The sequence below is a fragment of the Oncorhynchus kisutch genome, linkage group LG17, assembly GCF_002021735.2.
Source record: "Oncorhynchus kisutch isolate 150728-3 linkage group LG17, Okis_V2, whole genome shotgun sequence".
Classification (NCBI taxonomy): domain Eukaryota; kingdom Metazoa; phylum Chordata; class Actinopteri; order Salmoniformes; family Salmonidae; genus Oncorhynchus; species Oncorhynchus kisutch.
In genome coordinates this window covers 67,383,722-67,409,806 of record NC_034190.2, presented here as the reverse complement: position 1 = coordinate 67,409,806, position 26,085 = coordinate 67,383,722, and the positions used below count along the sequence as shown (strand labels likewise).

General features: G+C 41.9%; 2 protein-coding genes across 3 annotated transcripts in view; one reads left to right on the top strand and one right to left on the bottom strand.

Moving 5' to 3' along the window:
• The first annotated feature begins 815 nt into the window (after positions 1–815).
• LOC109908145 (tumor necrosis factor receptor superfamily member 9) lies at positions 816–5,258 on the top strand. The gene is made up of 7 exons (XM_020506654.2): positions 816–1,141; positions 1,800–1,919; positions 2,049–2,192; positions 2,316–2,388; positions 2,596–2,717; positions 2,801–2,959; positions 3,146–5,258. Exons 1-7 carry the CDS (start codon positions 1,000–1,002, stop codon positions 3,256–3,258), a joined length of 873 nt encoding a protein of 290 aa, XP_020362243.1. The 5' UTR covers positions 816–999; the 3' UTR covers positions 3,259–5,258.
• A 1,561-nt stretch (positions 5,259–6,819) lies between these two features.
• The window catches only part of LOC109907028 (coiled-coil domain-containing protein 50), a 40,911-nt gene continuing 21,645 nt past the window's right edge, over positions 6,820–26,085 (bottom strand). The window contains exons 6-13 of one of the 2 annotated variants that reach the window (XM_020504825.2): positions 16,408–16,486; positions 13,741–15,171; positions 11,610–11,728; positions 11,261–11,344; positions 10,039–10,173; positions 9,820–9,911; positions 8,806–8,906; positions 6,820–8,714 (exon numbers count right to left, since the gene is read on the bottom strand). In XM_020504825.2, coding sequence (XP_020360414.2) covers positions 8,569–8,714; positions 8,806–8,906; positions 9,820–9,911; positions 10,039–10,173; positions 11,261–11,344; positions 11,610–11,728; positions 13,741–15,171; positions 16,408–16,486 — 2,187 coding nt within the window. In that variant the 3' untranslated portion in view covers positions 6,820–8,568. The remainder of the gene's footprint in view (positions 8,715–8,805; positions 8,907–9,819; positions 9,912–10,038; positions 10,174–11,260; positions 11,345–11,609; positions 11,729–13,740; positions 15,172–16,407; positions 16,487–26,085) is intronic. The other variant, XM_031794418.1, reaches the window with a different exon arrangement.

Below are 26,085 nucleotides of genomic sequence, written 5' to 3'. Positions count from 1 at the left end.
GGAAACATAACTTGGAAAAACAATTTGATAGGTATGATTGCACCATCATGATTAAAATTAATTTAAGTAAGGGATAATCCTGTAAAGTGACCTTCCACAGAGTTGCATTATTTTCCAGAGAACGAATAGAGCCCGAGTTGATTATCCCTTTTATACCATGGCTGTAATTTCACACATTTGCCACTAGAAGTGTGTTCATTTGGCAGTAGAAATTGGCTGACAGTCGTGGTATATCAGACCGTATACCACGGGTATGACAAAACATGTATTTGTATTTCTCTAATTATGTTGGTAACCAGTTTATAATAGCAATAAGGCAGCTCGGGGGTTTGTGATATATGACCAATACACCACGGCTAAGGGCTGTAGCCTGGCACTCTGCGTTGTGCATAAGAACAGCCCTTAGCAGTGGTAAATTGGCTATATATCACCCCCTCAGGCCTTATTGCTTAATTAAGTATTTTGTTGTTGTAGATGTAGTAACATTAGTAATCTCAAAAAAGTATACTTTATCGAAAATGTTTTAATATATTTTTAAAATAAATATTTGTATGTTTAGCTCACATAATATAATTTAAAAGTATGCATTAAGGTGTCTGTAATACAGTAAATGTGTCAATAACTAATTTAATAAATCCAAATGCATTCTACAGCTTTTTTTTACAATCGTGGGGGGAGTGCCACGATGAAGGCAGGCTTTTTTTGATTTGTTGTTTTTTTGGCACGCTGGGTTCAACACATAAAAATCATTGGTTTTAATACCGTCAATACATATTTAGCCACGCCCTCAAGACAATGGTAGGGTACATTAAGGCAAGGACAGCTAGTCATATCTGGGTTTACTGGTACAAGAAGGTGCTTTCAAGTAGATTAAATACCATTGTTAATGTCAATTCTATTTGGATTATTATTATTTTCACCTGCACTGCTGTCATCTGGAATCCATAGCCCGGCTGTGTCCCGTAGCTATATATTTGGTCTGGAGGGCTGTGAAAGACGATGCATCTGGTACTCAGGGTACTGTGTTTCTCTCTGCTCATACCGGGCTGTCTGAGTAGCACTGGTGAGATAGCGATAGGCTGTGCGCAATGGAGAACCTCTGCTGGTTCTCCGGATATCTGCTGTGAAAGCTGCCATCCAGGTAAGTTTCTAAACTAGGCAACTGTATATGGTTTAACTTTAACAGTACTAGGTAAATTAATGTAATATGGCTTGGATTTTGAGAATTCAATTCTAGAGGGTTTATCTGGTTAAATTATGAGGTCTATTCAATCTGTAAAATTGAAGCGTTACAGATTCCGCGGTAGAAATGTAAAGTTAATTTCTGATTGACATGACATATGCAGCGTTAACCGTGAATGATGTCTCTGCTAAAGCTGGAACATTGCCTTTTAAATGTCAACAAAGCTGTACAAATTAACTTCTGGGAGGCAGATTGAATAGAGCCCATGTCTTTCATGGGGATGAATAATCTAGTGTATCCCAGGTTGTGAATGAAATATGATTTCCTCTTTAGTGGTTATACCACAGTGACCCAGTTGATTTTCAGTGGTTTCTAATAGGACCACATTAAAGGAAATGGATAATGATCACCCGGGATCGGATCAATGATAAACTCAGCTCTATGTGGGAAGGGAAATAGATTCCTATCAAAAGCATTTACCTTATATATTCATGTCCACTGCAATTGCTACTGATGAAGCAAATTTGATGTTAATCACCTGACTCTGAGTTATTATGGATGCAGATTTGATTTCAATATAGTACGTTCAATGTTGTCTGTGTGTGTATTTGTGTAGGGAACCGTCTGGTGACTCCCTGTGGTCCAGACCCGAAAAAGCTGTGTGTTCCCTGTAGGAATGAGACCTACACAACTGACACAACATCATTCTCCTGTCGCAGGTGTACTCAGTGCGTAGGTATGTCACCAGGATATTTGAGCTTTTAACATGATTTATTTACCCCTGAACTGAAATGTCTATTGTTTGATAAATTAGACTTTTAACAATTATTCATTTTACTCCACTTTCGCATGCTTTTGTGTGTAGGTGGGGCCCTGACCCTTAAGAAGGCCTGTACAAGAAGCAAGGACACAGAGTGTGACTGTAAGGCAGGACTCAGATGTGGTGATGGCCACTGCTCCTTCTGTGTCCAGGAGTGTGGAAAGGGCCAGGAACCTCTTCCCACTGCACGTAAGACACATCTGTACCTGCAAACACTAAAGTCATACAAGTTATCTGGCATGCCTAATAAGACTCACAATCTCAGGACACTTATTCACCAAGTCTCAAACCTCTGCCTGTTTGTCTTCATAGGCTCCTGCCGGAATTGTCCAGTTGGGACCTTCAGTGACCAAATCCATGAGAAGTGTAAGCCTTGGAGAACAAGGTTAGATTTAATTTCCCCCTAAACTCTTGAGTTCAATATTGGTGTACTGGTAGTACTAATGCCATGGCATTAATCTGCCAACAAATTATTACCGTATGCAGCAAATCACAGCAACCCGGAACAAAAATCCTGCACCATGGCTACTCAATGTAATCTGGTAGTGGAGAAAGCCAATCTTGAATCTTTATTTCTCCATCTCTGTCCCAGCTGTCCCCATCCCCATGAACACATTGTGGCCTTGGGAGATGCAGTTAGTGACAGCAAGTGCCGCATTACCAACAATTCCATCCCCCAAGTGATTACCTTACCTACGAAACGGGGCTCTGAAGGTAAGACCTGTGAATCTAACACTATGGCAAAATTGATGTTGTAATATCACCTTGTTTGAAAGATGCCAACCTCTTACTCCCAGATGGCACAGGGCTGGGTTGGGCTATAACGGCCTTGTGTGGAGTCTTTATCATCCTTATTATCTTGTTTCTGGTCATCATCATCAACAACAACAACAAAAAGAAACCAGAGAAGACAACCCACAATGAGCCAAACCTTATTGTGCCAACTCCTCCTACAGGTAATCATGTTCCTCCTCATTATCAGGGGACAACTCATCCATACTGGATCAATATTCTGTAAGCTTTCAAACTGTTGTCCTAAAATGTAGAAACAGCTTTATCTTAACCTCAGATTCAAATATAAACTCAATCTTCTCTCCCTGATCCTCCCTCGCTCCCCTATATCCCCCCCCTCTCCATCTCAGATGAGCCGAGGAGCCTGATAGAGGTCAGTTTCCACCACCCTCAGCAGGAACAGGGCAGCAGTTCTGAAACACTGCACTCCCAGGACTCTGAGACCAAGCTCCTGCCTGTGTGATTGGGAGTGGCGGGGTTATACTAGGTCTGATCTACAGGCCACTACCTCACACACTGGCTCTCTGATGCCTTTCCAGTGATTGGCCAACACATCGTTCCAGTACTGTTAGACTCTGATTGTTCATGCCACACGCTGTCACTAAGGAATTGAGAGGTTCAGATACTTTTGAGCATTTGTGATCTCTTTAATACCCCAGTATTTGTTTGTATCTTACATGCACATTCAAAGATGTGAATATTGAGATCTTTATGTAAAAATGACTTTCTGTGAAAGTATACCATTTACGTCAGCCAGTAAACTGATATTCAAATGTCAGTAGTGGTGGGGAAGTTCAGGGGGAAAAACAGTCATTATTTGACCTATTCATTAGTTAGACTCCCCAGCAGTTACTGTATCAAGTGTCTGCTGCTGGATTAGTTCAACTATGTACATACTTGTACATTTCCTGGTTTTATTAGCATAGTTTCCTGTTAATACAGTTTAGATTACCTAAACGTGATGACATGCTACACTTGACATTTGTATGTGCGAGGGTGTGAGCAGAGTCATGCCGTTTTTGTATAATACAGCGCAATGTGGGGTTGCAGCAACAGTGTAAACCACAGGCAGCTAGATGTGACTGCCCACATGCCTCATATCATATTCACGTATTTCCTGTCAGGCTAATCTCCGCTGCCCACAGTTACTGAGCAGAAGTAAATACCCCTATTTAACATTACTGTGATACAGATTAATTACAGCAAGGACAAAAGGTCTTTTTCTCAGCACTTTGTTAGGAATGTGCCAATGTGATACAGTACGGGACTTGGAGCAGCGTTTTGTGTGAAAGTACTGCTTGTATTGAATGGGATAAGAGTGAAGGACATGTGTGGGAAAACAATGTCATATTCTTCTCTATGATACACTGCCAGAAAGTGAGGGGTCTGGACTTTCCTCAAATGTAGTAGGGGATGCTAAAGGTCAGGGAATCCTCTCATGTGGGGCTTTCCCCAGCCCTTTACACAGAAGCTTATCTAATGTCATTGGAACCATAAATGAACTAATACAAATGTAAATTGTGCTTGACACGCAATTTATAATGTAGGCAATAGGCATTGCAAGTGATTCCAAAGGGCTACCTTTAACCTAGTTTGATTAAACCCTTTCACCGCTGTAGTTTTGCAATCACAATCATTGTTTGTGGCTGTTCCTTTGGCTTGCTTATACGTGCATGTTTTGCCCTGATTGTAAATAATAGCTTTCACAAGGTATCCTACGTGCTGTACAATGGGATAACAGATCTGTGATAAAGTGTCTGACACGCGATACCTCCCTGTGGGCTCTCCACTAAGCAGAGCTGGGAAAGCCGAGGGATTCTGATGTGTCATATTAGTCATGTAGTACCATCACTGCTGGGAATGTACACAATGAACACAATGAAACTGGTCTGACTAAAGCTCACGGGATCTCGTTGGAATGCTGAATTACACAGTGCAGGGAAGACCCGTGACTGTTAAAAAGAGCACCTCAGCCAGAGGATCGTGTAGAAACATTGGTCAGATCTGTACTCATGTAACCTCGACTTGTCATGAGTGTACAGAGGAGTAGCGTATCATAGTGGAGTTACAGTAACTACGTAAGGGTGTCTGAACTGTGTCTGTATTTAGCTAGTGTGACAGGCATAGGCCACTGAGATGGAACATCTCACATTCACAATAGGGGCCATAATTGTCTATATGGTGTAAAATGTTAACCCACGCCCATGGAGTGGGCTTATAACAGTAGAGGTATTAATAAGTCATCACCACCACAGACTGTCAGTCATCTGAGGACAGGGTTTTTAAAGAGCCAGTTACTGATGGATTATTGAGTGGCATTCATGCGAATATGTACTTGGACTGGCAGGCTCCAAGGACTTTCTATGCCTTGTATACAATATGTTATAGGCCATGATAAAATGGTACTGATTGAATAAGTACTGTAATATTGTTGTTTTGATATTAAAGAACTAGTAAATACCACTGGGTTGTCTTATTGTATTCCAACCAACTGTCATAATCAGCTACATTTACGACAGCACATTTCTGGTCGGCATACAGTGCCTTCCGAAAGTATTCAGACCCCTTGACTTTTTCCACATTTGTTATGTTACAGCCTTATTCTAAAACTGATTAAAAAAATGTCCCTCTCAATTCCCCATAAAGACAAAGAAAATTGTTGCTAATTTATTAAAAAATAAACTGAAATGTCACATATGTACTGAGTATTGATTACAGTATTGATTACAGCGTTGAGTCTTGGGTATGACGCTACAAGCTTGGGAAGTTTCTCCCATTCTTCTCTGCAGATCCTCTCAAGCTCTGTCAGGTTGGATGGGGAGCATTGCTGTACAGCTATTGTCAGGTCTCCAGAGATGTTTGATCGGGTTCAAGTCCGGACTCTGGCTGGACAACTCAAGAACATTCAGAGACTTGCCTCAAAGCCACTCCTGGGTTGTCTTGGCTGTGTGCTTAGGGTTGTTGTCCTGATGGAAGGTGAACCTTTGCCCAGTTTGAGGACCTGAGCGCTCTGTAGCAGGTTTTCATCAAGGATCTCTGTTCTTTGCTCTGTTCATCTTTCCCTCAATCCAGACCAGTCCCTGCCTCTGAAAAACATCCCCACAGCATGATGCTGCCACCACCATGCTTCACCATAGGTATGGTCCAGGTTTCCTCCAGACGTGATGCTTGGCATTCAGGCAAAAGAGTTGGTTTCATCGGACCAGAGAATTTTGTTTCTCATGGTCGGAGTCCTTTAGGTGCATTTTGGCAAACTCCAAGTGGGCTGTCATGTGCCTTTTACTGAGGAGAGGCTTCCGTCTGGCCACTCTACCATAAAGGGATGATTGGTAGAGTGTTGCAGTGATGGTTGTCCCTCTGGAAGGTTCTCCCATCTCCACAGATGAACTCTGTAGGAATGACCATCAGGTTCTTGGTCACCTCCCTGACCAAGGCCCTTCTCCGATTGCTCAGTTTGGCTGGGCGGCCAGCTCTAGGAAGAGTCTTGGTGGTTCCAAACATCTTCCATTTAAGAAAGATGGAGAACACTGTGTTTTTGGGGACCTTCAATGCTGCAGAAATGTTTTGGTACCCTTCCCCAGATTCTGCACCTCGACATAATCCTGTCTCGGAGCTCTACGGACAATTCCTTTGACCTCATGGCTTGGTTTTTGCTCTGACATGCACTGTCAACTGTGGGACCTTATATAGACAGGCGTGTTCCTTTCCAAATCATGTCCAATCAATTGAATTTACCACAGGTGGACTCCAATCAACTTGTAGAAACATCTCAAAGATAATCAATAGAAAAAGGGGCTGAATATTTCTATAAATAAGGTATGTTTTTTAAATGTTTTCATACATATTTTCAAATGTATTTGTCATTATGGGGTATTGTGTGTAGATTGCTAAGGGGGAAAAAATAATTGAATACATTTTAGAATAAGGCTGTAATGTAACAAGATGAGGGAAAAGTCAAGGGGTCTGAATACTTTGAAGGCACTGCAAGTTTCCCTAAGAGAGAGGAAAAAGACAATATTACTGCTGAGGTTTCATGGCTGTTCATTTTATTCAGAAAAACTTCTCAGAAACCTACGAGAGCACTAATGCCAGTGTGTGTATATAATATATGTGTCTCAATAGTAATATGAACATTTCTACTTAAATAGAAGAACAGAATGAATAATGTTCATGCTCAAACAGGCAAAAAATATTTGGACCATAATGTTAAAATAAAAGTATTGTACAAGATTACATTTAAGCAATGAAGCAGATTGTGTTCATAAGACACTATAAACACAAAACTAAAACTATTTATCAATACAAAATAAATGTGATCGTTTGAATCAACTGTTCCATAAAAAATAACTGGCAATAATAGGTCACAAAATATAAGTAAACAACAATTGTGTGCATAAACAAAAATCATGCAATAAAGATAAGTTGTAGCAAACTACAAGCCCAGCAGTGCCTGTCTAATGTGCAGTTACTGTATGATGTGTGCAAAACAAATACTGTTTAAATAAAAGGAAGGGAAATGTACAGTACAGAGCGATGATTGTCTGTTGAATGCACTCGAATGAGTGCTGCAAAAGGATGGGAAGCAGAGAGTTGGTGGGAAAACAACATTGAGGATGTATTTTAGTAGTTGAACTTACATAACCAATCAATGTCCAGTTAAGGTTGCTAGTAGAAGGTTTAGCAGTATGCTTTGTTGACTGGGTTTGCAGTGTCCTCGTCATACACTAAAGATGTAGCATTAGCTGTAGGATAGCTACAGTACAGTATGTACAGCATGGGGATCCCAGGGATTAAACATATGACTCAATATCCTACCATAGACTTGGCTTACTGGGGAAACACAGTATTAGCATAAAGTGACAAGTCTATTTCCCAGTAATTGGGAAACTTGTCACTTTAGCAGGGTGTGAATGACATGATAGTAATGATATAGTATTGATAGAGAGCTCCTCAGGTATTTTTCAGATATTGACAAGAGGGATTGGATGCAATCCCTGTCAGATATGGTTACAGCTGTTTGAATTGAAATGTTACTTAGATCTCCCCATTAAAGGGATACTTCAGGATTTTGGCAGTGAGGCTCTCTATTTACTTCGCCAGAGCCAGATGAACTCGGATACCATGTTTGTGTCTCAGTGTCCAGTATGAACGTTAGAGGTAAATTTGTGAGCCAATGCTAACTAGCGTTAGCACAATGACTGGAAGTCTATGGGTAACATGCTAGTAGATACCCATAGACGCCTAGTAATTGCGCTGCCGTTAGTTAGCATTGGCTCACATATTTACCTCTAACTTCTTTCATACGGGACAAACACAAACATGGTATCAGAGTTCATCTGACTCTGGGGAAGTAGATAAAGGGCCTCACTGCCAAAATCCTGAAGTATCCCTTTAATAATACTAAATAATAAAACAAATAAAAGTATCAATCAAACATAGTGATTGATATTAACCTTCTCTCATCAACACAGAAGACAGAGAGAATAATTGGCAGGTCAACTATAATTCTTCACTTTGTTAATTATATTAGGTTATATGAACCCAAATTGTTGTCTTATCTACACCAGTAATTTAAACAAAAACAAAATCTCCAATTGTATTTAACTGGTTAAAGTGCTAGTTGGGACAACTAAATAATAATACAAGTATCTGGAGATAGTCCTCTCGGACCAGGTTAAGTAGTGGGGGGGGGGGGGGGGGGGTGTAAATGGATATGGGGCGGGGTGAGGGGTTGTTCCCTGTACACCCAGGCCCAGTATCTCTAACTGTGACATCACTGCTGCTTACAGTTCTCCTTCTTCTCTTTGGATTTGGCGCGTCCTGATTTGGCGCTTTGCCTCTTCGTGGGCGGGATGAACGTAGGCTCCTCCATGAAGTCATGTAAGTGGGGGATTGGATGAGACTGACAGGAGGATGGGCCTATTAAGAAGACAAGAGAAGTTCCTATAACTGTACATCACCTCTATATGAAGCTACATGTTATGGTCAGGTGTTACATTGTTATTCCTACCAGAAATGGTCTGTCCCACTCTGATGCTCTCCTTGCCTGGTCTCTTGGTCTTGAAAGTTGGGTCCAGTTCCTCTGCAATGTTTCTGATTGGCTGTTGTGATCTGTAAGGATATAAGTAGCAGGTTGAAATATATAACTTTTCATAGCCTAATCTATTACAAAACATAGATTACAAAACATGATTGCAGTCCATTCCACAGGTAGCAAATCTCTAGCAAAAACTTTTTCAAAATACCCATATTTTAGCAGCAAATGATAAGATCAGTCAGGTGCTAAGGAGGGCATTTCCAGACAGGGGTTTCCCAGTATTATACATTACATTAGAGTGGCACAGTAGGGTTGGGTGGTATACTGGGGTATTTTGAAATACTCATGGTATGATTTTCAATAAAGTTTTTATTATATTTAAGTATTTATTTTGACTTTAAATACCTGCAGTCAACTTGTGCACTAGTTTAGGAGAAAACAGATTGCGTTCTTCATTTGACCTGTTCCATTATTTTTCATCATGAAGCTTACCAGTAAGTACTTACCAGTAGGTATGCCTAGTTCCCTTAAAATAGCTGAGCCGGTCACATTTGTTTAGAAACGCAGGTGATCTAGTAACACTTTGCTAAATATTTTCCAGTTAGATGTGTTATAACTGTCTAAAATGTGCTAAATACTGTGTATTTTATTTGATAACTTACTAACGAGTTATCCAAGTGGCTAGCTTCCTACAAAAATCCAGCTCATCTTGGTAACTGCAAAGAATCCCCTCCTGTATCAAGAACCTTGCAGTTGTTTTGTGTGTGAGGAAAAATGTGAGTAGCATGTTTGAGTTTCTTGTATAACTTTGAGCTGGGATGTCTGTCCTGCAAATAGTTTGAGAGACCATATAAAATGTTTGCATACGCTCATTTACATTTAGCTAGCATCCGCAATGGGATTTTACATGTACTTGGTAATACCGCATAATGCAGGATGGTTGGTTTGAAGTTATGGAAATGTGGATACCGCCCAAGCCTGACTCACAGTGTTGAGGTGGGGCTAGGGGCCTGATAGTCTGGAGAACACTCCTCAGTAGGAGATGGGAGGCCCTCGGAGTCCAGTCTCTCCCGCTGAATCTGACACACAGAACACATTATTATTATTTTTATAATATTGTTTTGAAATAAGACTGTTAAGTCAATGTATAGTGTCAATAGTTAACATTATATGTAGACAATGGCTCATAAAACCAGCAGCAGCTACCGGTCTCTCTCTGACAGTTCTCCTGTTGTGGGGGTCAGCCAGGTCATGCTGTTCATGTCGTGATCCCGGGCCATTAAGGTCACGTGACTGGCGATTCGACTGTATTTCCTGTTTCTGCATGAAGCGGGCGATTTCCTGACAGAGGACACAGTGACCATGAAGGGTCAATACACAATAGGCATGTTGTTACACACTGGACAGGTGGACTCTAGCTGAACCCAAGGCTTTGAGGGACCCATGACCTGAGCCTATGATTTATCTGATGAATTTTGAGACCGGTTGATAAAAAGGTCAAATTAACTTTGGAAGCACATCCCCTAGTTAAAGAAGGTAATATACCTCTCCTTAAATCAGGGGTATTCAACTGGGGGTGCACAGCCCTCAAAGGTACTTTTTTTAGAAAAACGATTTATTTGATTTAACTAGGCAAGTCAGATAAGAACAAATTCTTATTTACAATGACAGCCTACCCTGGCCAAACCCTAACAACGCTGGGCCAATTGTGCCCGCCCTTTGGGACTCCCAATCACGGCCGGTTGTGATACAGCCTGGAATCGAACCAGGGTCTGTAGTGATGCCTCTAGCACTAAGATGCAGTGCCTTAGACCACCGCACCACTCGGGAGCCCTTTTCGCAGGGGGTCTGCGAAAAATATAGAAGCAAAAAATAAATGACTTTTGAATTACATGCCTACAGTAGAAAATAGAATATTTTATTTCTAATGTCAACTTTATTTCTTAACTCCTAGTATTGAGTAAAATAAGAGTCAATTACACTCGCTGGAGTATCTAACATGGGCTTTGAAAAAGCACCCGCGAACAGGCTACCAGTGCCACTGGCAAGTTTTATTGACTTGGACATAAACTTTTGCTAACCTTTGTTTATCCAGATAAATAGCTGCTCTAAGCAAAAATGTGTTTGGAGTTACCTTTCTAGCAAATAGTATGTTAGAGTTCACACTTCCTACAATTATAATGTGGGGAAGTCAAAATAATGAAAAAAAATGTCTAGCAGATCTATTCATTTTAAAATGTTGATTTACTTCTCCTCGCCATTATTAGTTTTGTTAATGGGGTCCCTGGGTCTTCGGTTTTCCTGGGAGCGGGTGCCTGGGCAAGGAAAGGTTGAAGACCTCTCACCTAAATCATAGCCTCGCTTGCAGTCAGTTCTGTTGGGAGATAATACCAAAATCATGATATTTCCTTTTACACCTTTATCTTACCTCATCCTGAGCCACTTGCGCAACTCTGAAGTCTCCCTCTGGGTAGGAGTCATGTTGAGAGAGGGAAGAACGGGCTGGAGGGCTCTGCAATGACAAGAGGATAACTCAGCATGGCGTTGCTGCAGTAACTCCCCTGAATCTACTCTGAACATGTCATGACTCTAGGACCAAGAACATATTCAAAATAGCTTCTGAAGTTTCATAATTGTATGTTCGTTAATGTGTAAAAAAATAAAATACATTTCCTGAAAACCTCAAATTTTCAAGACAGACTATCAGACAGCGACATTTAGTAACATAGTTGGATGTGAGCCGACACAGTACAGCCAGTAGGATGATCCTCCCTTACCCTAGTCAACAGTTTCTCCTCCTCCTTTTGCAGCCTCCTGGCCAGCTCCTCATCCAGCAACACCTGTTGCAGTTCCCCCAGGTCCAGACACACCCCCTCCTCTGGCTGCAGCGCGGCTTCTGTAGAAGGAAAGACCTGGGTCAGGAAGGTTAAGAGATAAAGGCTGTGATGAGGTATGATTAAAAGGTCTATGAAATGAAATCTAGTGAAGTACACTGAACAAAAATTGAAACGCAACATGCAACAATTTCAAAGATTTGACTGAGTTACAGTTCATATAAGGAACTCAGTCAATTGAAATCAATTCATTAGGCCCAAATCTATGGATTTCACATGACTGGGAATACAGATATGCAGCGGTTGGTCACAGATGCCTTAATTTAAAAAATGAAGTAGATCAGAAAACCAGTCAGTATCTGGTGTGACTCATTGCGACATCTCCTTCACAGAAGTGATCAGGCTGTTGATTGTGGCCTGTGGAATGCTGTCCTATTCTTCCATGGCTGTGCGAAGTCGCAGGATATTGGCGGAACTGGAACACGCTGTCGTAAATTCTCAAATGGTGAGTATGCAGGTGAAAGAACTGGGACATTTTTAGCTTCCAGGAATGGTGTACAGATCCTTGCGACATGGGGCCATGCATTATCATGCTGAAACATGAGGTGATGGCAGCGGATGAATGGCACGACAATGGGCCTCAGGATCTCATCACGGTATATCTGCGCATTCAAATTGATTAAATACAATTGTGTTCATTGTCCCTAGCTTATGCCTGCCTATACCATTTGCCCACAGAAGTCGGTTCTGACGCCAATCTGCAGTCAAGTCAAAAACCTGGTGTGGACAACGAGTACGCGGATGAGCTTCCCTGAGAATTTCTGCACAAACTATTTGGTTGTGCAAGCCTACAGGTTCATCAGCTGTCCGGGTGTCTGGTCTCAGACTGTCCACAGGTGAAGAAGTCGGATGTGGAGGTCCTGGGCTGGCGTGGTTACATGTGGTCTGTGGTTGAGGCCGGTTGGACATACTCCAAAATTCTGTAATGCGACGTTGGAGGCGGCTTATGGTAGAGAAATTAACATTCAATTCTCTGGCAACAGCCCTGCTGGACATTCCTGCAGTCCGCCTGCCAATTGCACTCTCCCTTAAAACTTGAGACATATGTGGCATTTTGTTGTGTGACAAAACTGCACATTTTAGACTGGCCTTTTATTGTTCCCAGGACAAGGTGCACCTGTGCAATGATCGTGCTGTTTCATGCCACACCTGTCAGGTGGATGGATTATCTTGGCAAAGGAGAAATGCTCACTAACAGAGATGTTTTAGAGAAATATGCTAATTGTGCGTATGTACAATTTCTGGGATCTTTTATTTCAGCTTATGAAACATGGGACCAACACTTTACATGCTGCGTTTATATTTTTCTTCATACTTAAGAGAAAATAAACATACTGCAAATCATACAGCACATGTGCTGGAAGACAGGTCTGGGGTAGCAGGTAGCCTAGCAGATAGCATTGGGCCATGAACTGAAAGGTTGCTGGTTCAAATACCCGTGCTGTCAAGATGAAAAGTGAGCAAGGCCTTAACCCTATTTTGCTCCAGGGGCATCACACTACTATGGCTGACCCTACAGAACAACGTCTCACTTCACCTTCACCTGTGTATGTGACAAAATCTTTATTTAAGAATAAAATAGGTTCATCAAGAAGAACAACAATCATCTCTTGGATCATTTCAAGACAGGACAAAGATGAAGGATGGAGAGGGGTTTGAAGAACAGCTAGTCTATAAATGAGGGAAATCCAGATGAAGGATGGAGAGGGGTTTGAAGAACAGCTAGTCTATAAATGAGGGAAATCCAGATGAAAGTATTTCCCAGAACATCAGAATGAACACTACAAAAGAAAAATCTAATTTCTGAGAAAAATAAAAAGATTTGGAGGCCCCCCCTTTAAAACACAAGGAAACCAAGATGAGATTTTTCCAGATTTGATTGAAGGAGGGAGGACGTGAAGAGGAGTAGATGTACACAGAGGTTGTTGGGAAGCTTTGGGTAAAGAGTACAGTAGTCACCTCCCCTGCAGGACTGTGTTCAGAGTGCTGAGGTACCTGCAGCTCAGGATGTTACCTGCTTTGGAGGTGTGCCTAGAACTGGCCCTGATGGAGGCCCCTCTGCTGCAGAAGCTTTGGCTGAAATGGTGGGCTCTCCGCAGGGGTCTCTCCTCCCTCCTCTCTTCCTCCTCCTCTGAGCTGTTCTGCTCCTCCTGCTTATACCCATGCTGGCAATCACTTGCACTCCTCACCCTGCGCTCACTATGGTGGTGCCCATCATCCCTGCCATCCCTCTCCTGGTCCCCACCTGAGCTGACCCTGTTCCTAGGGTCTCCACTACTCCTCCTCCCCCCTCTGCTGTGTTCAACATTGACCTCAGTCCCACTATCCTCCACTATGGTCATGTTTTCAAGGATTCTTTCTCCCTCTGCTCCATGGCCTTGGTTACTGTAGCCTTCGCTTTGTGAGGCTCTCTTTCTTTCCCCAACATCTCCATGGTAACTACGCCTGGTGGGGACAGCTCTTAGAAAAGCTCTCTGTTGATGTTGAGAGTCACTGTGGGCAACGGCATTTTCCCCATCATGCACTTGGCAGTCTCTGACCTCACCTCTGACCCCCCGTGACCTTGACCCCCCGTGGAAGCTCTGCCTCACAGCCACACCCCTCTCTCTTAAGTCATGGGCAATCAGGTCCCATACATTCACTGCGAGCCTGCCGTCGTCATGGTAACTATAACAATGCTTGCTGGCATTGTCCTGGAAGTGGACTTGTTTGTTGTCGCTGGTTTTTCTGTAGGTCCACCTCCTCCTAACCCCGTCTCGGTCTCTATCCTGCAGCCCTCTGGCAGAGTCATTAGTACTACTGATGTAGCGCCACCTTCTCCCCTCCTCTGACCTGGGGTCCCTGTCATAACCCCGGTCATGCTTTGCCCTGGGATTCTTATCCCAAATCCTAGCCCTCTTTTCCTTAACCCCCCTATCCCTGTCCTGACAACTCCCCCTATGCCTTTCCTCCCTTGTTCCACTTCCCCTCTCCCACATCCTGCTGCGCTCTTCTCTGGAGCTGATGGGACTGCCGAGACTCCTGTAACTCCTCTCCGGTAGATGGTACACAGGAGCCTGGCAACGACTAGGGGCAGTATTGAGCCATTTCTCCAGTCTACAGGGCTGGGATGGAGGGAGGTGTTCAGGGAAAACAGTGTCTGCGTCCTCTGAGCCTTCATCACTCAAATAGTCTGGTGGAGGGCATTGGAGGTAGTTTCTGATGAGTCTAGGCAGATTAAAGTGTCCATTATGTGATGATTGTGTTCTGTTATTCTGTCCTGCTGACTTGTGGGTCTCATACAGAGGCTCAGCAGTAGAGTGTGACTGTGGCTGTGTGTTAGAGATGGAACATTGCCACCTGCTGGTAGCAGGCTGATGGTGCAGCCCTTCTCCCTGGTTAGGGCTGGTGCTGAGAGCAGGCAGGCGTGGGCATGACGAGGGTGAGCCACGGACGTTGGTACCGTCTATAATCAAGCCAAACATGCAAACACAAAAGCAGGTGAGTGTGGGTGTTAATGGTTTATATTAGACAGGCGCAGTGAATGGTGCCAGGCTAACACAGGGTTTATATCAATATACAAGGGACCATGCTAGACATGCCATTTCGTAATAATGATTTTTAATATTTGGCAAGGAGGCATGTAATTAAATTATCCTAGATTATTTATCTATAAGTGAACATTTAAATACAAGCTTGACAGACAAAACAACGCACACAGTGCCACGGTCCATGTTATTAACAAGATAGCTAGAGCCAAGTGATTGCCAGAGTGATAAGGCTGCCAGGAAACCTGTGGAGTCAAGTGGATGCAGATTGGAATGTCCGGCTGAGGAGGAGGAGGACAGGCAGTCAAGCATGCAGAGCAAAGCAGGGTTAGATTAGAGCACAGTCTCCCCAAGTAACTTCAGCTCTACACCTACTACGCAGGTAGCCTAGTGGTTAAGAGCATTGGGCCAGTAACCGAAAGGTTGCTAGTTAGAATCCCTGAGCCGGCAAGGTAGAAAAACTTGCCATTCAGCCCTTGAGCAAGACAGTTAACTCACAACACCTGTTCCCCGGGCGCTGATGACGTGGGCGTTGATTAAAGCAGCCCTCCGCACCTCTCTGATCCAGAGGGGTTGGGTTAAATGCGGAAGACACATTTTGGTTGAATGCATTCAGTTGTGCAACTGGCTAGATATCCCCGTTTGCCCACAGCTACAAACAGGCTACAATGACCCAGGTGTGGAGGGCTTGACCATCAGGGTTCATCAGAGTTTAAGAGTCCAGAGTTGATTAGGATTTCAAGTCCTTCTGTGCCATATTTTGTCCTTGTTATGATCATAAAGAAACAGTATGTACACCAACCATAGTGAAAAAGCATTGAGAAGTAACATAATAAAATCAAGAGGACAGGTCAGAATAGCAGGTACCACCCAAAGTATGATTTAAACCAAAGCAATCATTCAACCAACCTTTGTCACCATTAGACATTATTTCAAGAATAAAAGAGAAGAAACCAGATAGGAGATGATAAAAAACAACCCTAAAGCAAATGACCGTCAACAGAGGGGTCTTTTACCCATAAAGCACACTGTTAGATTATAAAGTATTGTCATGCCTAGGAATAATTGGAAATCTTGTTTGATGCCCAAACAAAACAATAGTGACAGTTTATTTTCTTCTATAATGAAGCAACAGATACTAAGTGTGACTGTACCATCACGGAGGCTTTCCTGCCCACTGCTCCTCTGTCTGACCCTCAGCTCCTCCTCTTCCTGGATGTGTTTAGCCATTTCCTGTGGAAACAAGGTTAGGTCTATTATTGTTTCATCCATGGAACCAGAGCTGTAACAATACACTCAGTCAGCAGATGGGAATAAAATAATTATAGAAAATGGTTGTCTTCAGTATCATATAACAGTACTAGTGATTTAGGGTTGACTCAGAGCCCAGAACAGGAGAAGAAATGTGTTAATTGTATCCTTCACACACTCAGTTTGTGCTCAGTTGCAGTACTGAGTCAGTCAGAAAATGCCTAATATGTCAACCTCCAAATGCTTGCCAAGCATATGGCTGAGGTTAACTAGGCTTGTGCCAATGTGTGGGCAGACGCTGGCATCAATCACTGTGGTTTTCTATTCAGCCTCCACCCCACAACATTCAGAGAACCTTTGAAAGAGATAATTCTGTACATTACATATTAGTACCACAAGGTGTCAGTATAACATGGCCCAACATGACAAAATAAACAGTAAGGACCCAAGCCCTGTTACCCTAAAATAACATTTGTCAAATCAACCATATCAACAACAGATAATCTTCAGAGAAATAGGGTCAGGGTTCTTACTTATTGGTCATGAATGACTGGTGTGATGCAAAGCATCAAATCAAGCCACAGATATATTATTGCTACATGTTAAGGTGTATGAGTGACATGGCATTAGACCTAGAAATTGGCTCATGGTTCTTAAATCACAATTCAAATAAGGATCCAGTGGTGGAAAAATACTCAATTGTCATACTTGAGTAAAAGTATAAAGATACCTTAATATACTTAAGTACCAACAGTAAAAGTCTAAATAATTTCAAATTCCTTTTAGCAAACAAGATGGCACAATTGTCTCATTTTATTTACAGATAGCCAGGAGCACACGCCAACACGCAGACATAATTTACAAACTAAACATTTGTGTTTAGAAGAGATGACCAGTTATGTTTTGAGAATTTGAACATTTTCCTATCAAAATGTAATGACTACTTTTGGGTGTCAGGGAAAATGTATCAATTGTACCAAATGTACCAATTGCTCAATCACTGTCAGGTGGTTTAGTGGGTGAACTCAAACAAGCAGTAAGGACAAACAAGACATCAAAGACTCTTCAGAACACAATACAAATGTATCTTTGCTATTTAATGACGTGTGGAAACTTGCAACATGATAAAGACTGACAACTAGTCTCTAATTGTATAGACAGAGTCTGGGTGGCCTGCAATAGAAAGACAGTGGAAGTGTTGCTGAATGCAGAGCTACAGTAGGTGACTTGTCTCCATTATGGAGGGAGATCTAGCATGACCACAGTGGCTGCGCATCACAAAACCTGCGCCGTGTTAGCCTGGTCCCAGATCGGTTTGTGCGGTCTTACTAACTCCTATGGTCATTGTGGAAAAACAGCACAAACAGATCTAGGAACAGACTAGCTCCAGATGACCAGGCCAGGCTGGTAATTTCAGGAAGGCCTGGGGGCTGACTCAATGGAAAATAAGAGGCCAGGCAGGCAGACCAGAGAAACAGAAGGCCAACCTTTCATCTCCCTCTGCCTGGCTCAGCGGCTGGGCTCTGGTCTGGAAAAATTGCTGAGAGAGTGGGCTGCTTTACTTTCATTAACACCTTGTCAACTGGGCATGCCACTGCCACCCTGCACAAGGGCTGCCTCCCTTGTAACTTTGACCTCAAAAAAGACTTGTGTTCTGCCTCCTCTGAGACAGAATTGAGGCCCTGGGTGACAACCAACCATATCAGTACCCCCTTGATGCCACCTGTAGATGTGTTTTATTTATTAACCTTTATTTAACTAGGCAAGTCAGTTAAGAACATATTCCTATTTACAATGACGTCCTACCAAAGGCCTCCAGCGGGGGTTCAAAATAAAATATAGGACAACACACATCCCGAGAGACAAGAGACACCACAACACTACTTAAAGAGAGAGACCTAAGACAACAACTAGATCAAATAGTGCATGTTTAGATGGGTGGGCCCTTTCGGGACAAAAAAAAACCCTCCAATGACAAGTGTTAAGAGCCTCTTGGTTGGCTAAATCCCCGTGCTTAGCCAGCTTAGCCTTGCCAGCCTCAGCAGATAGTTAGCAGCTTGAAATGGCAGGTTAGCTCAGGGAGTGCAATGGGGAACTGGCATTCAGACGGACTGCACTGCCTGGTGCCTTCTGTTCTGCTGCACAATTAAACACACGGTCAGCAGGGATGCTAATATTTAATCAACACACTACATCAGCCAACGTTACATAAATGTGAATTTGCTTGGACTGTCTTTTAGGGATTCACAATGACCTTGGAAGTAGAATATGACTATCAAGCTTGGGTGGTATTTGGAAACAGCCACGGGATGGTTTTTCAATATCATCAACATTGAAACTATTAAGTTTTTCAATACATTTTTAGCTACTTCTTAAGTTAATACCTGCAGTCAACTTGTGCAAAAAGTTAGGAGATAAATCCGATTGTGTTCTTCATTTCACCTGTCACATTATTTTACATTATGAAGCTTACCGTTGTATCCCAGCACAGTTGAGCCAGTCATGTGTGTTTGTAAGTAGCACAACAGGAGAAAGTGGGAGCAGGTGAGTCCAGCTGTGTATTGACAGGGGTCGCGTTTTATATTGAAAGTCAAGGGTGTTTTTTTGCTTCAATAGAGTGATCAGGGACGTGCAACTATCGTTTTCCTTCACAGAAAATACATTAGGGCAACACATTCAGCAGAAAACAGCTTAATGTTCATCAGAAGTGCAATGCTATTTCGCAGGCAGCCACACAAGTAAATGAGCTTACAATGAAAAAGCAAAGTAATTGTTTTAGTAAAAATGATGCATAGTCTTCATATTTTGTAATGTTTATCATAGGAAATGTAGCTGGCTACATTCTAATATTTTGCTTAAAAAGTTAATCTTCCATTTTACCAGAGAAAATTAGGCTGGCTACTATGAGAAAAGTACCAGAGAAAAGTAGGCTGGCTACTATGAGAAAAGTACCAGAGAAAAGTAGGCTGGCTACTATGAGAAAAGTACCAGAGAAAAGTAGCTACACATCAGTCAGAGCGCTGTCTGCTGATAGAATGTCCTTCATGAATTCTCATCCAAGTGAAGATTGATGCCGAGCAGAAACCCTCCCCTAACCCAGACGATGCTGGGCCAATTGTGCGCCGCCTTATGGAACTCCTGGTCACGGCTGGTAACAACACAGCCTGGGATCGAATCTTAGGTTGTCGTGACACCACAACACTGCAATGCAGTGCCTTAGACCGCTGTGCCACTCGAGAGGGCAATCATTTCAGATCTGTCTTTAGAAAACGTAGCAAGATATTTCTTATGCGTTTTATCTTTATTTCCTGTGTGAAAAGCATAGAATGTTGTATTAACTATCCAGTTAACAAGAAGTTTATCTAAACAAGTGCTTGACTAAATAAGGTGACAGGGAATCATATTGCATTAGTGTTCTGCCATGTTCGAGAAGTCAAAGACCTTTGGATGAGATCTATACAGATGCTACTGCCATCTTGATTTCCTTGCGTTTCTTTCTACTCTCGGTTGTCCTCGACCCGTCTGCTCCTCCCCAATCTTCTCAGAGCAGAGCAGGCAGGATGTTGCCCTAGCGACTCGACTCCACAGACACAGCTTGTACACAAGCTGCTCCAGAGCCAGTACAGTTCTTCCTTCAGCCAAGCATGCATCAAAACTTTGTTCATTTGCACAATGTCTCTTGCTCACATTCGCTTCAATTCGTGCCAAAAAAAAAGACATTCGGAAGCACCTACCTATACACAAAACATCAAGGACACCTAATATTAAGTTGCACGCCCCCCCCCATACACTTTGGCCCTCAGAACATCCTCAATTTGTCAGGGCATGGACTCTACAAGGTATTGAAAGCGTTCCACAGGGATGCTGGCCCAAGTTGAATCCAATGCTTTCCACAGTTGTGTCAAGTTGGCTGGATGTCCTTTGGGTGGTGGAACATTCTTGATACATGGGAAACGGTTAAGCGTAAAAAGAAAAACCATCAGCGTTGCAGTTCTTCACACAATCTGCCATACCCCACTCACCTACTGCCATACCCCACTCACCTACTGCCATACCCCACTCACCTACTACCATACCCCACTCACCTACTACCATACCCCACTCACCTACTACCATACCCCACTCACCTACTACCATACCCCACTCACCTACTACCATACCCCACTCAAAGGCACTTCAATCTGTTGTCTTGCCCATTCACACTCTGAATGGCACACACACACACACACACAACCCATGTCTCAAATCCTTCAAATCATTTTTAGCCTGTCTTCTCCCCTTCATCTACACTGATTGAAGTGGATTTAACAAAATAACTCAAGGATGATCAAACTAAATTGGATGAACCTGAGCTCAATTTGGAGTGTCATAGTAAAAGGGGTGTGAGCACTTATTAGGCTTTTTATTTGCAATCAAATTTGCCAACATTTATAAAAACTTGTTTTCATTTTGTCATTATGTGGTATTGTGTGTAGAAATGTTTTTATTTTGAATTCAGGCTGTAACAAACAAAAAAGTAATGTATGAATACTTTCTAAAAAAGGCACTGAGCGTCATGAGTTTAGTCCAACTGTCGTACTCCATCAGAACCCAAAATAAGCATGCAGAAAACAATGGAAATAAACACTATATCCTCAAAACATAGTTAAAATATAATTGTAATATCATGGATGATCAGTCCTTGCATCCATAGCTCTGTCTATGAATCTAAGAGTTTCTTATATTTCAGCTTTTAATTTTAACATTGTGGTATTGTGTGTAGGCCAGTGACACAAAATCTCAATTTATTCCATTTTAAATTCAGGCTTTAACACAACAATCCACTTCAAACAGTGTAGATGAAGGGGAGAAGACAGGTTAAAGAATTTTTAAGAATTGAGACATGGATTGTGTATGTGTGCCATTCCTGCAGTCAGCATACCAATTACACACTCCCTCAAAGCTTGAGACATCAGTGGCATTGTGTTGTGTGACAGAACTGCACATTTTAGATTGGCCTTTTATTGTCCCCAGGACAAGGTGCAACTGTGTAATGATCATGCTGTTTAAATCAGCCACACCTGTCAGGTGGATGGATTATCTTGACAAAAGGAAAAATGCTCACTAACAGGGATGTGAACAAATGTGTTCACAAAATATGAGAGAAATGCGCCTTTTGTGCATATGGAATATTTCTGGGATCTTTTATTTCAGCTCATGAAATACAGGACCAACACTTTACATGTTTAGATTTTTATTCAGTGTGAGACCACCACTTTCAGCAACGGGCCAAGCTACTAAATGATCTCCACCATACCCCCAGAATGCTGTACACACCAACAGTCTGCTCTGACTTCACTCACTCTGAACAAGGATCCTTTATGAGAGATTCTGAGGCAGCTAGCTTCAATAAGGAAACCTAAAGAGTAAAGGACGGAGAAAGCGGTCTTTGTGAGTCTGGATAACCTGGTCTGGTCTCTGGCTCCATAAGACCCCTTTCTTGCTCTTCTAATTGTACACTACCTTCAGAAAGAATTGACATGTTGTTGTGTACAGCCTGAATTTAAAATGGATTCAATTGAGATTGTGTGTCACCGGCTTACACACATCCCATAATGTCAAAGTGCAATTATGTTTTCACTTTTTTTTACAAATAAAAAATGAAATGTAAAACATTGAAATTCAAAGACAGAGCTATGGATGGACTGGATGGAGCTATGGATGGAGCTATGGATGGACTGGATGGAGCTATGGATGGACTGGATGGAGCTATGGATGGAGCTATGGATGGACTGGATGGAGCTATGGATGGACTGGATGGAGCTATGGATGGAGCTATGGATGGACTGGATGGAGCTATGGATGGACTGGATGGAGCTATGGATGGACTGGATGGAGCTATGGATGGACTGGATGGAGCTATGGATGGACTGACCATCAATGATGTCAAAATGATATTTTAACCATATTTTAAGGCTAGTGTGTTTTCATTTACATTGTTTACAAACATAGGAGTAAAAAAGGCATATATTTTGGGTTCTGATGGGGGTATGACAGTTGGACTAAGCTCATGACGCATATACAGTGCCTTCAGAAAGTATTCAGATCCCTTGACGTATTCCACACTTTGTTCCAGCCTGAATTTTAAATGGATTCAAATAAAAGATCTCACCCATCTACATACAACACCCCATAATGACAAAGTGAAAACATGTTTTTCTAAATGTTGGCAGACTACAACTTCATTCGAGTCCACCTGTGGCCAATTCAATTGTTTGCGTATGATTGACAAATGTATAAAACATTAAACGCTGAAATAAGTGTCCTTTTGTTATTGAATCCATACATGAGTTCAGGACTAAAAATATTCTTAAATCACATAAATTGCATGGACTCGCCCTTCATGCAATAATAGTATTTAACATGATTTTTTTAATAACTACCTCATCTCTGACATCATTTTCTACAAAGAAGGCCACATAGGTAGATGGGGAAAAAAATAAAACAGACATTGAATATCACTTTGAGCATGGTGAAGTTAATTACACTTTGGACGGTGAATCAATACACCTAGTCACTGTAAAGATACAGGCTTCCTTCCTAACTCTGTTGCTGGAGAGGAAGGAAACCACTCAGGGATTTCACCATGAGGCCAATGGTGACTTTGAAACAGTTAGAGTTTAATGGCTGTGATAGGAGAGAACTGAGGATGGATAAACATTGTACTTACTCCCCAATACTAACCTAATTTACAAGAGTGAAAAAAAGGAAGCTTGTACAGAATGAAAGCATTCTGAAACATGCATCCTGTTAACAATAAGGCACTAAAGTAATACTGCAAACAAATGTGGCAAAGAAATTCACTCTTAGTCCCGAATGTGTTTTGTATGGGGCAAATCCAATACAACACATTACTCAGTATCATGTTATGGGTATATTTGTCATCAGCAAGGACTAGGGAGTTTTCAGCATTAAAAAGAAAATGGAATTGAGCTAAGCACAGGCAAAAATTGAGGAAAACATGGTTCAGTCTGCTTTCCACCAGACACCTTTCAGCTGGATCATAACTTAAACAAGGCCAAATCTACACTGGAGTTGCTTTCCAAGAAGACCGTGAATGTTCCTGAGTTGCAGAGTTACAGTTTTGACTTAGTGCCTTGCAAAGTATTCACCCCCCTTGGAGTTTTTCCTATTTTATTGCATTACAACCTGTAATTTAAATAGATTTTTATTTGAATTTCATGACAAGTCCAAATTGGTTAAGTGAAAAAAAGTTACTTCTATGTATTCACCCCCTTTGCTATGAAGCCCCTAAATACGATCTGGTGCAACCAATTACCTTCACAAGTCACATAATTAGTTAAATAAAGTCCACCTGGGTGCAATCTAAGTGTCACATAATCTCAGTATATATAAAATCAAATTTCAAATCAAATTTATTTATATAGCCCTTCGTACATCAGCTGATATCTCAAAGTGCTGTATAGAAACCCAGCCTAAAACCCCAAACAGCAAGCAATGCAGGTGTAGAAGCACGGTGGCTATGAAAAACTCCCTAGAAAGGCCAATACCTAGGAAGAAACCTAGAGAGGAACCACGCTATGTGGGGTGGCCAGTCCTCTTCTGAAATAAAATAAAATAAAAAACACACACACCTGTTCTGAAAGGCCCCAGTGTCTGCAACACCACTAAGCATGGGGCACAACCAAGCAAGCTATGAAGATCAAGGAGCTCTCCAAACAAGTCAGGGACAAATTTGTGAAACACAGAGCAGGGTTGGGTTATAAAAAATATCAGAATCTTTGAACATCCCACAGAGCACCATTAAATCCCTTATAATTTTTTTAAACAAAAGATGGCCACACAACAAACCTGCCAAGAGGGCCTCCCACCAAAATGTATAGACCAGACAAGGCAGGCATTAATCAGAGAGGAACCAAAGAGACCAAAGATAACCCTGAAGGAGCTGCAAAGCTCCACAGCGGAGATTGGACTATCTGGGGGTGGAATACTTTTGCAAGCCACTGTAAATCTACGTCAAGCAGGGGTGACCCGTCATTCACACATATACATACACATATACACATACATACATACATACATACATACATACATATATACACACACACACACACACACACATACATACATATATATATATACACATATACACACACACATACATACATATATATATATATATACACATATACACACATATACACACACATACACACATTTATACATACAGTGCCTTGCGAAAGTATTCGGCCCCCTTGAACTTTGCGACCTTTTGCCACATTTCAGAGGGCAGAATAATTTTTGCACGCCCAATTTTTCAGTTTTTGATTTGTTAAAAAAGTTTGAAATATCCAATAAATGTCGTTCCACTTCATGATTGTGTCCCACTTGTTGTTGATTCTTCACAAAAAAATACAGTTTTATATCTTTATGTTTGAAGCCTGAAATGTGGCAAAAAGTCGCAAAGTTCAAGGGGGCCGAATACTTTCGCAAGGCACTGTATATACATATACCATTTTGGGGAGCTTGCATGTTATTTTGGCATTAATACGAGTCAAATATCAGTTTGCAAAAAATGTAATATACAGTTGAAGTCGAAAGTTTACATACACTTAGGTTGGAATCATTAAAACTCGTTTTTCAACCACTCCACAAATTTCTTGTGAACAAACTATAGTTTTGGCAAGTCAGGTTAGGACATCTGTGTGTATGACAAGTAATCTTTCCAACAATTCTTTACAGACAGATTATTTCACTGTATCACAATTCTAGCGGGTCAGAAGTTTACATCCACTAAGTTGACTGTGCCTTTAAACAGCTTGGAAAAGCCTCTTTGCTTGACATATTGGGAAAATCAAAAGAAATCAGCCAAGACCTCAAGAAAAAAAAAGTATAAACACCATGGGACCACACAGCCGTCACACCGCTCAGGAAGGAGACATGTTCTGTCTCCTAGAGATGAACATACTTTGGTGGGAAAAGTGCAAATCAATCCCAGAACAGCAGCAAAGGACCTTGTGAAGATGCTGGAGGAAACCGGTACAAAAGTATCTATATCCACAGTAAAACGAGTCCTATATCGACATAACCCGAAAGGTCGCTCAGCAAGGAAGAAGCAACTGCTCCAAAACCACCATAAAAAAGCCAGACTACGGTTTGCAACTGCACATGGGGAAAGATCGTACTTTTTGGAGAAATGTCCTCTGGTCTGATGAAACAAAAATAGAACTGTTTGGCCATAATGACCATCATTACGTTTGGAGGAAAAATGGGACGCTTGCAAGCCAAAGAACACCATCCCAACCATGAAGCACGGGGGTGGCAGCATCATGCTGTGGGGGTGCTTTGCTGCAGGAGGGACTGGTGCACTTCACAAAATAGATGGCATCATGAGGCAGGACAATTATGTGTAAAAATTGAAGCAACATTTCAAGACAGTCAGGAAGATAAAGCGTGGTCGCAAATAGGTCTTCCAAATGGACAATGACCACAAGCATACTTCCAAAGTTGTGGCAAAATGGCTAAAGGACAACAAAGTCAAGGTATTGGCCATCACAAAGCCCTGACCTCAATCCTATAGA

Bases quoted from the DNA above. Each gene is read 5' to 3' on its own strand.
- LOC109908145 (XM_020506654.2), top strand. From the start codon at position 1,000: ATGCATCTGGTACTCAGGGTACTGTGTTTCTCTCTGCTCATACCGGGC. The intron at 2,193-2,315 runs GTAAGACACATC...TTGTCTTCATAG, and splicing joins GGAACCTCTTCCCACTGCAC to GCTCCTGCCGGAATTGTCCA. The intron at 2,389-2,595 runs GTTAGATTTAAT...TCTCTGTCCCAG, and splicing joins TGTAAGCCTTGGAGAACAAG to CTGTCCCCATCCCCATGAAC.